General features: G+C 41.9%; 1 protein-coding gene across 5 annotated transcripts in view; it reads right to left on the bottom strand.

Annotated features, from left to right (window-relative positions):
• prkd1 (protein kinase D1) overlaps positions 1-12,492 on the bottom strand; it is a 359,632-nt gene that overhangs the window by 227,812 nt on the left and 119,328 nt on the right. For 4 of the 5 annotated variants that reach the window (XR_010018301.1, XM_063050558.1, XM_063050565.1 and 1 more), the window contains exon 2: positions 11,003-11,141. Coding sequence is in view for 3 of the 5 variants with exons in the window: in XM_063050558.1 (XP_062906628.1) it covers positions 11,003-11,141 (139 nt within the window). In the remaining 2 variants the exon portion in view is untranslated. Of the gene's footprint in view, positions 1-774; positions 899-11,002; positions 11,142-12,492 lie in introns of those variants that run through there. The other variant, XM_063050585.1, reaches the window with a different exon arrangement.

Here is a 12,492-nt window from a genome sequence, read left to right as displayed (position 1 = left end):
AGTCTGCACTGTTATAGTTTAGGAAAGAAGGATTATATGAACAAGTTCTTACACACGTACATAAATATTAATTAATTAGTTAATAAAGATTCTCAATTGTTTAAATATTCTCAGTTGTTTAGAGAGGTTCCACCCCTTGCACTCCCAATGTGTACATTGGTCTGTTGTGGTTGCATTCATAATTTATGTTTTTAAATTTCCGTGAACGACGACACCTGTTCTGAAGTAGTGAATTTTACCAATTGCATTTGCTTATTTTGACATTGTGTCTGTGTTTTCAGATGCTCTACCAATTCTTCTCACAGTATTGCAGATTGTGGGCTTACCTACTTCCCTGGCTTGCATTCTGTAATGAGCCCCTTGTCGAGTCCACCCAGATGGATGCGGGCATAAGAGGTGTGATGATCCCCCGCAATGGAGTTGTTTGATATGTACATGGATGACATGAGCATTAAGCTGTGCTTAGACCCTGGGCATGCAAACACCAAATTTCACTACTTGCTGAGGTTCTGTCTCTCTCCAGTGCTGCAATGGTTGGGTATGGTGCTGTGGCTCCAGAGCATTCCTTTTGCCATATCATAGAGCAGTCAATCAGACAGTGGTTTGCAGAGTGTCCTCAGGATTTTATGGGAAATACAGGAGATTCTATGTCCTTTTAGATGGTTCTCTAAACAATCATACTCACGTGGCAGAAGCACCCATCACTGCATACTGAAGGACAGGAACCTATGTAAAAAAAAACTTAGACAGGTCGACCTTCACTAATCCAACTACCTGTAATCCGGTTCCTTCGATAATCCGGCACTGATTATGCTTAATGTGATCTTTCTGTAATTCGGCATTTTCACTAATCCAGCACTCCTCAGGTCCCAATGGTGCCGGATTAGTGAAGGTCGACCTGTAGTTTGTTTAAGAAATGAATATAAAGAAACATAAATGTCACACTCAGATAATGTAAATTGATTGGCATGTTGCGTACAGAACCTGGCGATTTATGAATATACAGAATTATCTCCCCCTCCCTCCCCCAATCCCAGTTTCACTCTGCCCCCTCCTCCAGCTGCCTATCACCTCCCTCATGGTTCCGCCTCCTTCTACTACCCATTGTGCTTTCCCCTATTCCTCCTTCACCTTTCCTGCCTATCACCTCCCTGCTTCCCCCCCCCCACCTCTTGATCTTTCCCCTTACTGGTTTTTCACCTGGAACCTACCAGCCTTCTCCTTCTCACCCTCCCCCCACCACCTTTATAGGGCCCCTGCCCCCTCCCTCTTCAGTCCTGACGAAGGGTCTCGGCCCGAAACGTTACTGTTCCGTTTCCATGGATGCTGCCCGACCTGCTGAGTTCCTCCAGCGTTTTGTGTGTGTTGCTTTGACCCCAGCATCTGCTTGTGTCTTAACCTCACCAAACTATTAAAGATGCAAGTGCCTGTTTCCCTAGGTGACCGTGTGCCCTCTCTGCACCTCCCCCCACCCCCACAACATCCCCCCACTTGTGCACTCTGCCATTCATGTTGGAGCTGTGGGAAATTGTTGGCCAAGGGAAAATCAGAAGGAAAAAGTTCATATAATTCCTTCCAGGTGAATGCTACAATTCAGACAAGTAGGCATGTACAGCATAGTTAAGAAAATAACTCTTGCTTTCATTGCTTAACAAGTCTCTTTATTGAGGGAAGACAAGATTCTGGCAAAGAAACAGCAAGACTGGAAATGAGAGTTTTGGAATTCCAAGTGTAATTTAGTAACAATCTGATTGGGACTTAATGTGCGATTACATTTTACAAGATTCTCCTGATCCAGAAATGTCAAATATCTAGCACTAATGATACATCAAAATGTATCAGATTAAAGTGCTGATGCTACTCATTAAACCAACAAGAAATTGCTATTCCAAGGCACATGCATGGTGGGAAAAAAAGCTCCCTTGTGCACAATTAACAAGCAGTTATAACTTTATGGCTGCAGGGATACTGAATGAATTTGAGGAATTTACAATTCCCCTTCATTTATAAATTTGTTAGATTATTAACAGAATGGAACAGTCTCATACTCCTCAAAAAACTGTAGATAGGAAAGCAGCATTTCTTAGAAGTGTAAAATTAAATTAAGTGCATTTGTATTACTGACGTATGTAATGACATTTGATGTTTTGTAGGAGCACAATTAGGCCATTCAGCCCATTGGGTCTACTCCACCATTCCATCATGGCTGATTTATTATCCTGCTCAAGCCCTTCGTCCTACCTTCTCCCATAACCTTTGACACCCTTACTAATCAAGAACCTATCTGTCACCCAGATCGGATTTGGCCCGAGTGCAGAGTGAGAGACACTGAAGCCGGCTGACAGTTCACAGACTTTAATGCAAACAGTGTAAAAGAGAAAAGAAAAATAAACGCTAGGCCAAACAGGGCCGTTAACTAAAACTCTCAAATGGAAAACTAAGCCTACACTGCAGCTGAAAAGAACAATTAAACATAAAACCAATGCCGCTAGTCTTCAGAGTCAGTTGACTTGACAATCCAATTTCGCAGGCCAGGCCGAATGCAAACAGACAGCAAAGCATTGCTGCGCTGTGCCCAAGTTTCGACAAACACTACAACGGAATGAATGGAGTTAAATACTACCACAATTAAATAATAATTAGCTAACACATGTATATTCACGAGTGCAATTGCCATAGCTGCTGTGCTCCCGAACCTGTGGATGTGACAGGGCCCCCCTCTCTAGGTGCAGCCCCTGAGGCGACACAAATGTGTGTCCGCTGGAAGTCCTGGATGAGGGACTTGTCCAAGATGTCCTTCAGTGATGCTGACAGATAAGTGCCATGGGGTGTACTGCCAGTATTGGAGCCAAAGACTTCCATGTAAAGACAGAAACAAGAGCTTAAACAGAGGTAGCTCGACCAAGTGACACCGTTGAGAAAAATCATTCTCAAAATGAGGACCCTCCGATTGGAGCTAATCGGGCATCTGTTTCAACAATAAAACTAACACAGAATCCCTGAGCCTATCAAAATAAACTTAACAAATTTGAACAGAATGCACCAGGAAACCACGTTACAAAGAGCGAGCTGCTCGAGAAAAATACAAGGAACTCTTATACCATTAATAACTGTTGTGAAGCAACAATTATCCAATTCAGTGCTCTAAAATTGTTGAAGAAAGTGCAAAAATGGGTCTATCTATCAATTGCAAAAAGACTGAATGTATGGTGAATTCCACAAAGGAGAATCTTATCTGCAGGCTGAGAATAAATGGGGAAGATATCAAACAAGTACAGAACTTTTGCTACTTAGGAAGCTGGGTGACATCAGATGGCAGGTGCAACATGGACATCAAAAAAAGAATAGGGATGGCAAAAGACACCTCTACGAGAATGAAGAGTATACTGACCATTACTAAACTAGGCATGACAATCCGCCTCAGAGAACTGAAATGTTACATTCATCCAGTTATGTTATATGGCTCAGAATGTTGGACAATATCTAGTAACATGAGGAAACGAATTGTAGCAGCAGAGATGTGGTTTTTGAGGAGGTTGCAAAGAAAATCATGGACAAAACGAATATCTAACGAGGATGTCATGAACGGAGCAAACAAAAAAACAGAAATAATGTATGAGATCATGAAAAGGCAAGGTAACTTCATTGGACATGTGATTTGGAAAGAGGAGTTAGAATGCACAGTAATTATGGGAAAGATTGAAGGGAAGAAAGCAAGAGGAAGACAAAGACAAATAATGATGGAGACAGCAGCTAGAGAACTGAAAAAGAATACCAATGAATTGATCCACTTGACCCGAAACAGGAGTGTGTGGGCCATGGCAGTCAATGCTCAAACTGGGCATGGCACCTGATGCTGATGATGAAAAACCTCACAGCCCACTGCTCTCTGATGCCCTCTGATGCCCAAAGCTCTCTGATGCCCCCTCCCAATAGCTGGCACCTGATGGCCCAGGAAGACCTGAAAACTTCAGATCCAGGGACGACTCAAGAGACCTGGGGAACTTGAGAGGGAGGCATGGGGAATGAAAGGGAGGCATGGGAAACTCGAGAGGCAGAAAGACTTGGGGATCAAGACAGACTGAGAGACCAGGAAACCCCAACAGACTGACACACTAGGGAACCTCAAGTGAGATCAAAAAATCTTGGGTGGGGCCGAGGGAGGCTTGGGAGTCCTTGAGATGGGAGGACATTGAAAAACCCTAAACACATTGAATAAGCCTGGGAAACAATCGAGAAAAAACCTTGGGAACATAGAAAAAAGTCCTTGGGAAACCTTGAAAACATGAAACTTGAAACCTAGAGAAGGAACCTTTTCAAATCTTACTCATTGTTTTTAATCTTCCATAATTTTTTCCAGAGGCAATTAAGATATACTCTCATTTTTCCAGATCAAGACAGCCTAGACAGGTTTCTTTCATCTCTAAGCTAGCTGGTTCTCTGTAAATTTGTGGCATGGAAGTTCAATTTTCCCAGTCTGTACAATGACTTTCATCAAGACGTTAAAAATACTCTTAATAGGGTTACTTTACTTGTGTATTTGCACACTCCAGGCAGGAATCAGCTTTTGGAGAAGGACTGTTCCAAAAATTACACTATTGATTTAAATGGTGATTCGTTGAATCAATTGAAAAGCTTGCTTGAAGTACTCATTTGTTATGCAGACCTGAATCACGGGACCACAAAGCTGGGAACCTGGGTACTTGTGACTTGAAAAGCTTGGAATGGATACTGGAGAAACTATATAGACTTGAGAAGCTCGGAATGTAGACTCAGGACTCTCAGAATTTTGAGTCAGGACATGCACTGAGGATAGAAGGCACCCTCTCCTCAAGCCACCAATGTCAAAACATCACTCTTCAAACTTCGCTGTGTCCATTACTTGGCAAGAGCCTTCTTTCACACTGGAGCCAGAAACAAGAGTTTATACATAGGAATTCCAATGGAATATTGTTGCCTCAACGAATCACTCTGACCGATGAATCTCATGGCCAAGGTCAGCTGCTCTCTCTCCGCTGGGTCCATCTTTGTGTGGTCGAGACTTGCTTTCACATGGTTCGGATTTGGCCCAAGTGCGGACTGAGAGATACTGAAGCGGGTCAATAGTTCACAGACTTTAATGCAAACAGTATTAAAGGGAAAAGAAAACAATAAACGCTAGGCCAAACAGGGCTGTTAACTAAAACTCTCAAATGGAAAACGAAGCCTACACGGCGGGTGAAAAGAACAACTAAATATAAAACGAATACCGCTAGTCTTCAGAGTCAGTTGACTCGACAGTTCAATTTCTCAGGCGAGGCCGAATACAAACAGGTAGCAAAGCGTTGCTGTGCTGTGTCCAATTCTTGACAAACACTACGATGGAATGAATGGAGTTGAATACTATCACAATGAAATAATAATCAGCTGACACGTGCATATTCACGAGCAGAGTTGCCGTATCTGCTGCGCTGCCAAATCCGTGGTTGTGACACTATCAACCTCTGCTTTAAGTATACCTAATGACCTGGCGTCCACAGCCATCTGTGGCAACGAATTCCACACATTCACCAACCTCTGGCTAAAGAAATTTCTCCTGATCTCTTTTCTAAAGGGGTCCCTCTATTCCAAGGCTGAGCCCCCTGGTCCTAGACTCCCCCAGCTACTGGAAACATCCTCTCAACAACACTCACAACACACTGGAGGAACTCAGCAGGTCGGGCAGCATCAGTGGAAAAGATCAATCGACGTTTCGGGCCAGTGAGTGTTACTTTGACCCCAGCATCTGCAGATTATTTTGTGTTTAGGAAACATCCTCTCCACATCCACCCAATCCAGGCCTTTCAATATCCAATAGCTTTTAATGAGATACCCCCTCATTCTTCTAAACTCCAGTGAGTACAGGCTCCGAGCCATCAAACACTCCTCATACGTTAACTCTGCCGAGGGAGGAGAAGATGGCGGCGCGACACAGCGTGCGTAGCCTCTCCAGTGAAATGATATCGTATTTGTTAAATAGGGTGCCGTGCACAATTCTGATTTGATGGAGACAGCTGTGAGAGCACAGAGGAACATCTGGAGTAACTTCTGAAATGCCCTGTTCGCTGCCGCTGCTACTGTGCGAGCGAGAATCTCCAGAGGGAAGGCCCCAAAATCCTCAGCTTTGCCTGCTGCTGGCGACCGGGGCTGGGGTCAAAGCGCTCGGCAGAGATGGTACTCGGTGCTCGGTGTTGGAGGGCTGGTCGGAGCTCGACGTTTTCGGACGACTCAGAATCGGACTGTGGTTGGGAGAGTTTTCTTCCTTCTCCCGTCTGCGTGAGATGTGGGACTTTCAAGAGACTTTGAACTTCTTTACCGTGCTCACGGCCTGTTCTTCATCAAGTTACGGTATTACTTGCACTGTTGTAACAATATGTTATAATTATGTGGTTTTTGTCACTTTTTCAGTCTTGGTCTGTCCTGTGTTTCTGTGATATCACACCAGAGGAATAATGTATCATTTCTTAATGCATGCATAACCAAATGACAATAAAAGAGGACTGTGTGTCCTCATAATCTAATCTAATCTAATCATTACCAGAATCATTCCCGTGAAACTCCTCTGGACCCTCTCCAAAGCCAGCACATCCAGTGGCAGCATTACAGTGCAAACATAAAAATTAATACAAGTTAAAGGAACAAGGAAATAAATAGCGCAAAAGTCGAATAGTGAGGTAGTGTCCTTGCACCATTCAGAAATCTGATGGCAGACAGAAAGAAGCTTTAATTAAACATTGACCGTGTGTCTTTAGGGTTCTGTACTTCTTCCCCAATGGTAGTAATGAGAAGAGGGCATGTTTCCAATGGTGAGGGTCCTTAATGATGGACGCCGCTTTCTTCAGGCACCACCTTCTGAAGATGTCCTCAATGGTAGGAGGTTGTGCCTATGATGGAGTTGGCTGAGGCTGCAGCATCTTTTGATCCTGTGGACTGAAGCTTCCATGCCAGTCAATGATGCAACCAGTCAGAATGCTCTCCACTGTACATCTGTAGAAATTTACAAGTCTATATTACATACCAAATCTCCTCAACCTTCAAATGAGGTATAGCCACCATTTTTGTGATGTCTGAAATTGTGGGCATGCTATATTGGTAACAGAATGTCTGGTGACTCTTGCGGGCTGCCACCAGCACATCCTTAGATGTGTTAGTTGTTAACACAAACGACACACTTCACCGTACGTTTCCATGTAAGACATAAGACATATCAGAGAATTCATTAAGCAGGTTGAGGTACTCCACAATGATTGTAAGACATCAGGGTGCACACTCTTGTGATAGCTGACTGCACTACGATGAGCTGATCATGAAGGAAAAGCTCGCTTCTGCCTTTACTTGATGCCACTGTCCAGTCCATGTGGTCCTCGGGCTCGAGTACTATGCTCAGAGTGCTGGAGGTGAGCCATGACTCAGTGAAGCACAATAATCAGCAATCCCTGATATCTTCCTCTTTTTCTGCTTCTAAGGTTTTAAGGCAGTTGGCAAGCAATTTTAAGGTGCATTATTGCCACCGTCTGAACTGGAGTGTGGGTCAGGATATCTAAATCCTATATAATTATATTTGTATTAAATTCTATGAAAAAGACCTGTATTCTTAAGGAACTGCACTATATATTTAAAGCAATAGTTCTGTGATTCTTTCTGCAGAATATTGTTAATGTTAAATAGTAATTTATTCCATGATAGCTTTAATATCAACAGACCTCTCTCTTGATTCCTGATGTCCCTCTGCAATCTTACTTTCCAGAGACTGTACATTAGCCAGGAACACGGTGGGCAGTAGGTGGCCCTGTGTGTCCTGCGCTTCAGTTTTGCCTGCACCATCCTCAGCTACCACCCTTCCTTATGGATGGAGACTTTCCCGGAGTCTCCAGCAGCTGCCCTCACTCCCTGGGTGGGTGGTCTGCAGTTCTAAATCTGCCAAACAAAAAATGATTTTGCTGTAACTGTTACATTTTATTCTGTATTGTTATTCTTTTACCTTGTTCTACGTCAGTGGGCTGTGTAATGATCTGATCTGTATGCACAGTATGCTAGTCAAGGTTTTCAATGTATACATGTGGCAATAATAAACCTATTTCAATGCTAATTCAAGCTTTGTTGGTATTGAGAGTACAAAAGCAAACACAAACGGAAGATTTGCCTATATTCTTTTCACATGTGGCCCAATAACTTAATGGATGGATGAAGTGATGGAGCCATTGAGCATGGACACAGGCATAACAGCCCAACCAGTTCATGCCATGCACTGCCTATCCAGCTAGTCCCAATTTCCCATGTTTGAGCCATATCTCTCCAAACTCTGCCCCTCCATGTACCTATTCAAGTGCTCCTTAAATTACAATACTGTACCTGTCTCAACCACTTCATCTGACAGCTCATTCCATACACTCACCACCATCTGTGTGAAAAGGCTGCTCCTCAGGTCTCTTTTAAATCTCTCCTCTGTTACCCCATACCAATGGCCCCTAGTTTTGGACCCCCACCCTGGGGAAAAGACTGTTATCATCCACCTTACCTATGTTTCTTGTGATATGTGCACTGACATCCAATTGAATGCTGAATTCCATTAGAGTGAATGCAAAATTGGGAAGGTTATGTGTCTGTCTGTGTCATCCTCCCTGCCCAATGTAAACCGCTCACTCAAAGAATTGCAGAGGACACTGTTCTTCTTTAAAATTTTACCATGCACTAGGTGCTGTGGCAGTACAGTGGTTAGCATGATGGTATTATAGCTCAAGGCGGGAAGTTCAGATTTCAATTCCAGCATCCTCTGTAAGTAGTGTCTGTACGTCCTCCTCGTGAATTCGTGCAGTTCCCCAGGTTCTCCGGTTTCCTCCCACAGTCCAAAGACGTACCGGTTAGTAGGTTAGTTGGTCGTTGTAAGTCGTCCTGTGATTAGGTTAGGGTTAAATCGGGGTTGTCAGGGGACGCTGGGGTGGCGTGGCTTGAAGGTCTGATGGGCCTGCTCCGTGCTGCATCACTCAATCAATTAAATAAATGAACTCTGGTAAAATGTCAACCTTCAGTTTATTAACAGGATGACTGTTATCATCAGTTGTGTATCAGCTGAAAATTTGTTTTCTAAATGTATGCTGGGTCATTTCAATATCAATGATCATCATTCAATCCAATACATACCTAAAGAAAAAGCACTGTGATATTAAACAGCATTTTGTATCAATACTGATATATAATAGAACATTCAACATTTAATACAAAAACTAATCACTGCATCAGTTTTGCTCAAATCAGAGTAGGTTAAACGTTGGATATATCTAAATCTGCAAAGTTTAGTATTATTGACAGGAGTATTTCTGAACTTACACCAAAAAATTCAGTCCTGGTTTTCAAATCTACAATTTAAAGGAAAGAAAAGTAATTTCCATTTTATTTCCAGTCGACTCATTAAACAAATTCAGGTATATGAAGTCAAGACAGTCTCTTGCCCAGTGAGTATGTCTGCTGCAGAACTGGGCTTGGCAGCTATTTCAATGATATGACAATACTCAAAAGTATCATAAGAGTTTGTTGCTCCTTTTGACATCGTGCATTATCTCTTCAATCAACCTGTGCACTCTACTGTAAATCTATCTCACTATTAGGGAAATATATCACCAATGAATTTTCAGTTTGATGTAAAAACAATAACTGCCACCGCCTAGTAAACTCCCTAACATGTAAAGTGAAGAAGTGTTCTATGCAAATCAAAGTTCAGCATGAATCAGTTAGTCCCACGAGACAGAAAAATACAATTGGATCCTAAAATCGGCCACAAGAGAGTCCTTACTTTGATTATAAGGCAGCTGTAATTCGAGCCATTAAGATAATTTGTGTGGGAAGAATTCATGGGGTTGTTTCGATGCATTAACAACCTGATTTGGCTAGAACCAGAATGATGGAGGACCAGATGGCAAAAATAGGGAATAGATGGCAAGGAAGAAGAAAGGAAAGGAGAAATTGCAGCAAGTTGGGAACAGAAATGAATGTCAGTGAGGAAAAGAGCTAAGAGGTGAGAAATGAGAGCATTCCATGTGGAAATCTCAATTTTCCACAAATAGCATAATAACAATCCAGCAAAGAGAAGTCAGCATGAATTCAGAAAGGAAAGGTTCTGCCTAAACAATCCCTCCCTGACATCAGGCTCTTGAACAAAAAGGAGATAACTACACTCACTTGCCCATCCATTGAAATAGTCTCACAACCAATGATCTGACTTTAAGGACTCTTAATCTTGTTCATGTTCTCCATGTTCATGTTCTCATGTTCTCCTTATTTATTGCTATTTATTTATATTTGCATTTGCACAGTTTGCTGTCTTTGGCCCTACGGTTGATCTTTCATTGATCCTATTATAGTTATTAGTCTACAGATTTGCTCAGTATGCCCACAGGAAAATGAATCTCAGGGTTGTACATGGTGACATATATGTACTTTGATGATAAAATTTACTTTGAACTTTGTTTGAAGAAATGATAATCACGTGGCTTGTGGAAAACCCTGTGTTTATAATCAAAAAAGTAATCTTCTAATTCTGAATTACAGGGATTTGATAAAATATCCAGGACTGGTTACATGATTGACTGAATAGTCATAAAATGCGTAACCATGAGGAGATATGAAAAAATCTCATAGGGCAAAGCCTTTATAAAATACTTGGATTGTACTGAATAGAAATGCTAGGATCTATCTTGATAATTAAAGCAAGAAAAAGCTGGCTTAACTATAATCAGCACATGATCTTGTGAAATTGCTGGATAGGTTTTGATTGCTTGTCCTCAAAATCAATGTATACAATAATACCATGTAATAGCTACTGTAGAGTATTTCCATGGCACTTTTTAAAAAGTTACTTCCACCAACACAACAGAATAAAAGTTATGAATCAAGATCATGAATCAGTATCAGATTCATCAGCATGAAATCATTTTGTAATGCTTAATCAGATTACGAGCAACGAAAAAAATAAATTGACGTTATCTACCTGACAGGACAACTTCAATCAAATCTCCTTCTTGAATATCAGTAGCAGCCTTTACCAACTGTAGGATGTTTTCTGAGTTGGGTTCATGACGGAACAAGAGAATTTTATCATACATCCCATAGAATCCACATTCAGGAAACTGAAAGAGATTAAAAAGTAGCAAAATTAATGGTGTAAAAGAACATTAAATTGGCACAAAACAGGTAACACTTCAAACTTCCAAACAAAAACTACAAATACAGCTTTTCTGTAATATAGTATTTTATAACAATTTGGCAACACTATCATTCAACTATATTTTAAAATATATTTATTGTTAAGCATCTGTCAAAATCAGCTATGGCATACTGGAGTCAATCTTACTCAACAATCTCCAGCACCAGCAAAACTCTACCCTCACAATGCATCTATCCTCCAGCCCCAGAATACTTTGATTTGATCAGGCCAGTCACCTGACTGATCCTAAAATGCATGTCTCATGCTTGTTTCCAGAGTCTTCTGGCTGCTTCACAAAAATCACCTCAAATGGTGAAAAGTTTTGAATGTCCTTAACTTCCAGGTCACAAAGTACAACAATATGGTGAAAGGGCCTCCTCCTACCTAACTTATATAACTCCCCTTGATTGCACCTTCTACAGATCAGAAAACCTGCTGGCTATTGCCCAAATGGTTGAGTCCCCAGGAATCCCTAAGTAACAAAGCCAAAAACTAGCAGCTTGGATGAACACCAGCTAGATCATACACTGCCTGGCTTCAAATAGCAGCAAAACTAGCCACATTCTCTACATACTACACTTCAAAAATGCCAGGGTTTTTTCCCATGAAATAACTTCACACCAGTTCTGTGCAGCTTTAGGGATATATAAACAAGAGAAATTCTGCAGATGCTGGAAATCCAAAACAACATATTCAAAATGTTGGAGGAATTCGGCAGGTCAGAATGCTGCCTGACCAGCTGAGTTCCTCCAGCATTTTGTGTACATTGCTTTAGGGATATATTATATGTTCTATTTGAGATATGGTAAGAATTTCTGAGACTCTTCACTAAGAATTTGATGTTTGGCTGAAAGTTCTATGAACCAACCCTAATTTGTGACCTAGCTGCTGAGTAGGGTCAAGCTGTGATATGTATTCTGACAACACACACAAAAATGCTGGTGAACGCAGCAGGCCAGGCAGCATCTATAGGAAGAGATACAGTCGACGTTTCAGGCCGAAACCCTTCGTCAGGACTAACTGAAAGAAGAGATAGTAAGAGTTTTGAAAGTGGGAGGAGGAGGGGGAGATCTGAAATGGTAGGAAAAGACAGGAGGGGGAGGGATGGAGCTAAGAGCTGGAAAGTTGATTGGCAAAAGGGATACAAGGCTGGAGGAGGGAGAGGATCATGGGACGGGAAGCCTATGGAGAAAGAAGCGGGGAGGGGAGCCCGGAGAGCGGGCAAAGAGTTATAGTGAGAGGGACAGAGGGAGAAAAAAAAGAGGGCGAAGAAA

The sequence above is a fragment of the Mobula hypostoma genome, chromosome 1, assembly GCF_963921235.1.
Source record: "Mobula hypostoma chromosome 1, sMobHyp1.1, whole genome shotgun sequence".
Taxonomy (NCBI): domain Eukaryota; kingdom Metazoa; phylum Chordata; class Chondrichthyes; order Myliobatiformes; family Myliobatidae; genus Mobula; species Mobula hypostoma.
The sequence above is the reverse complement of the archived record's forward strand: the minus strand, read 5'-3'. Positions and strand labels throughout refer to the sequence as shown.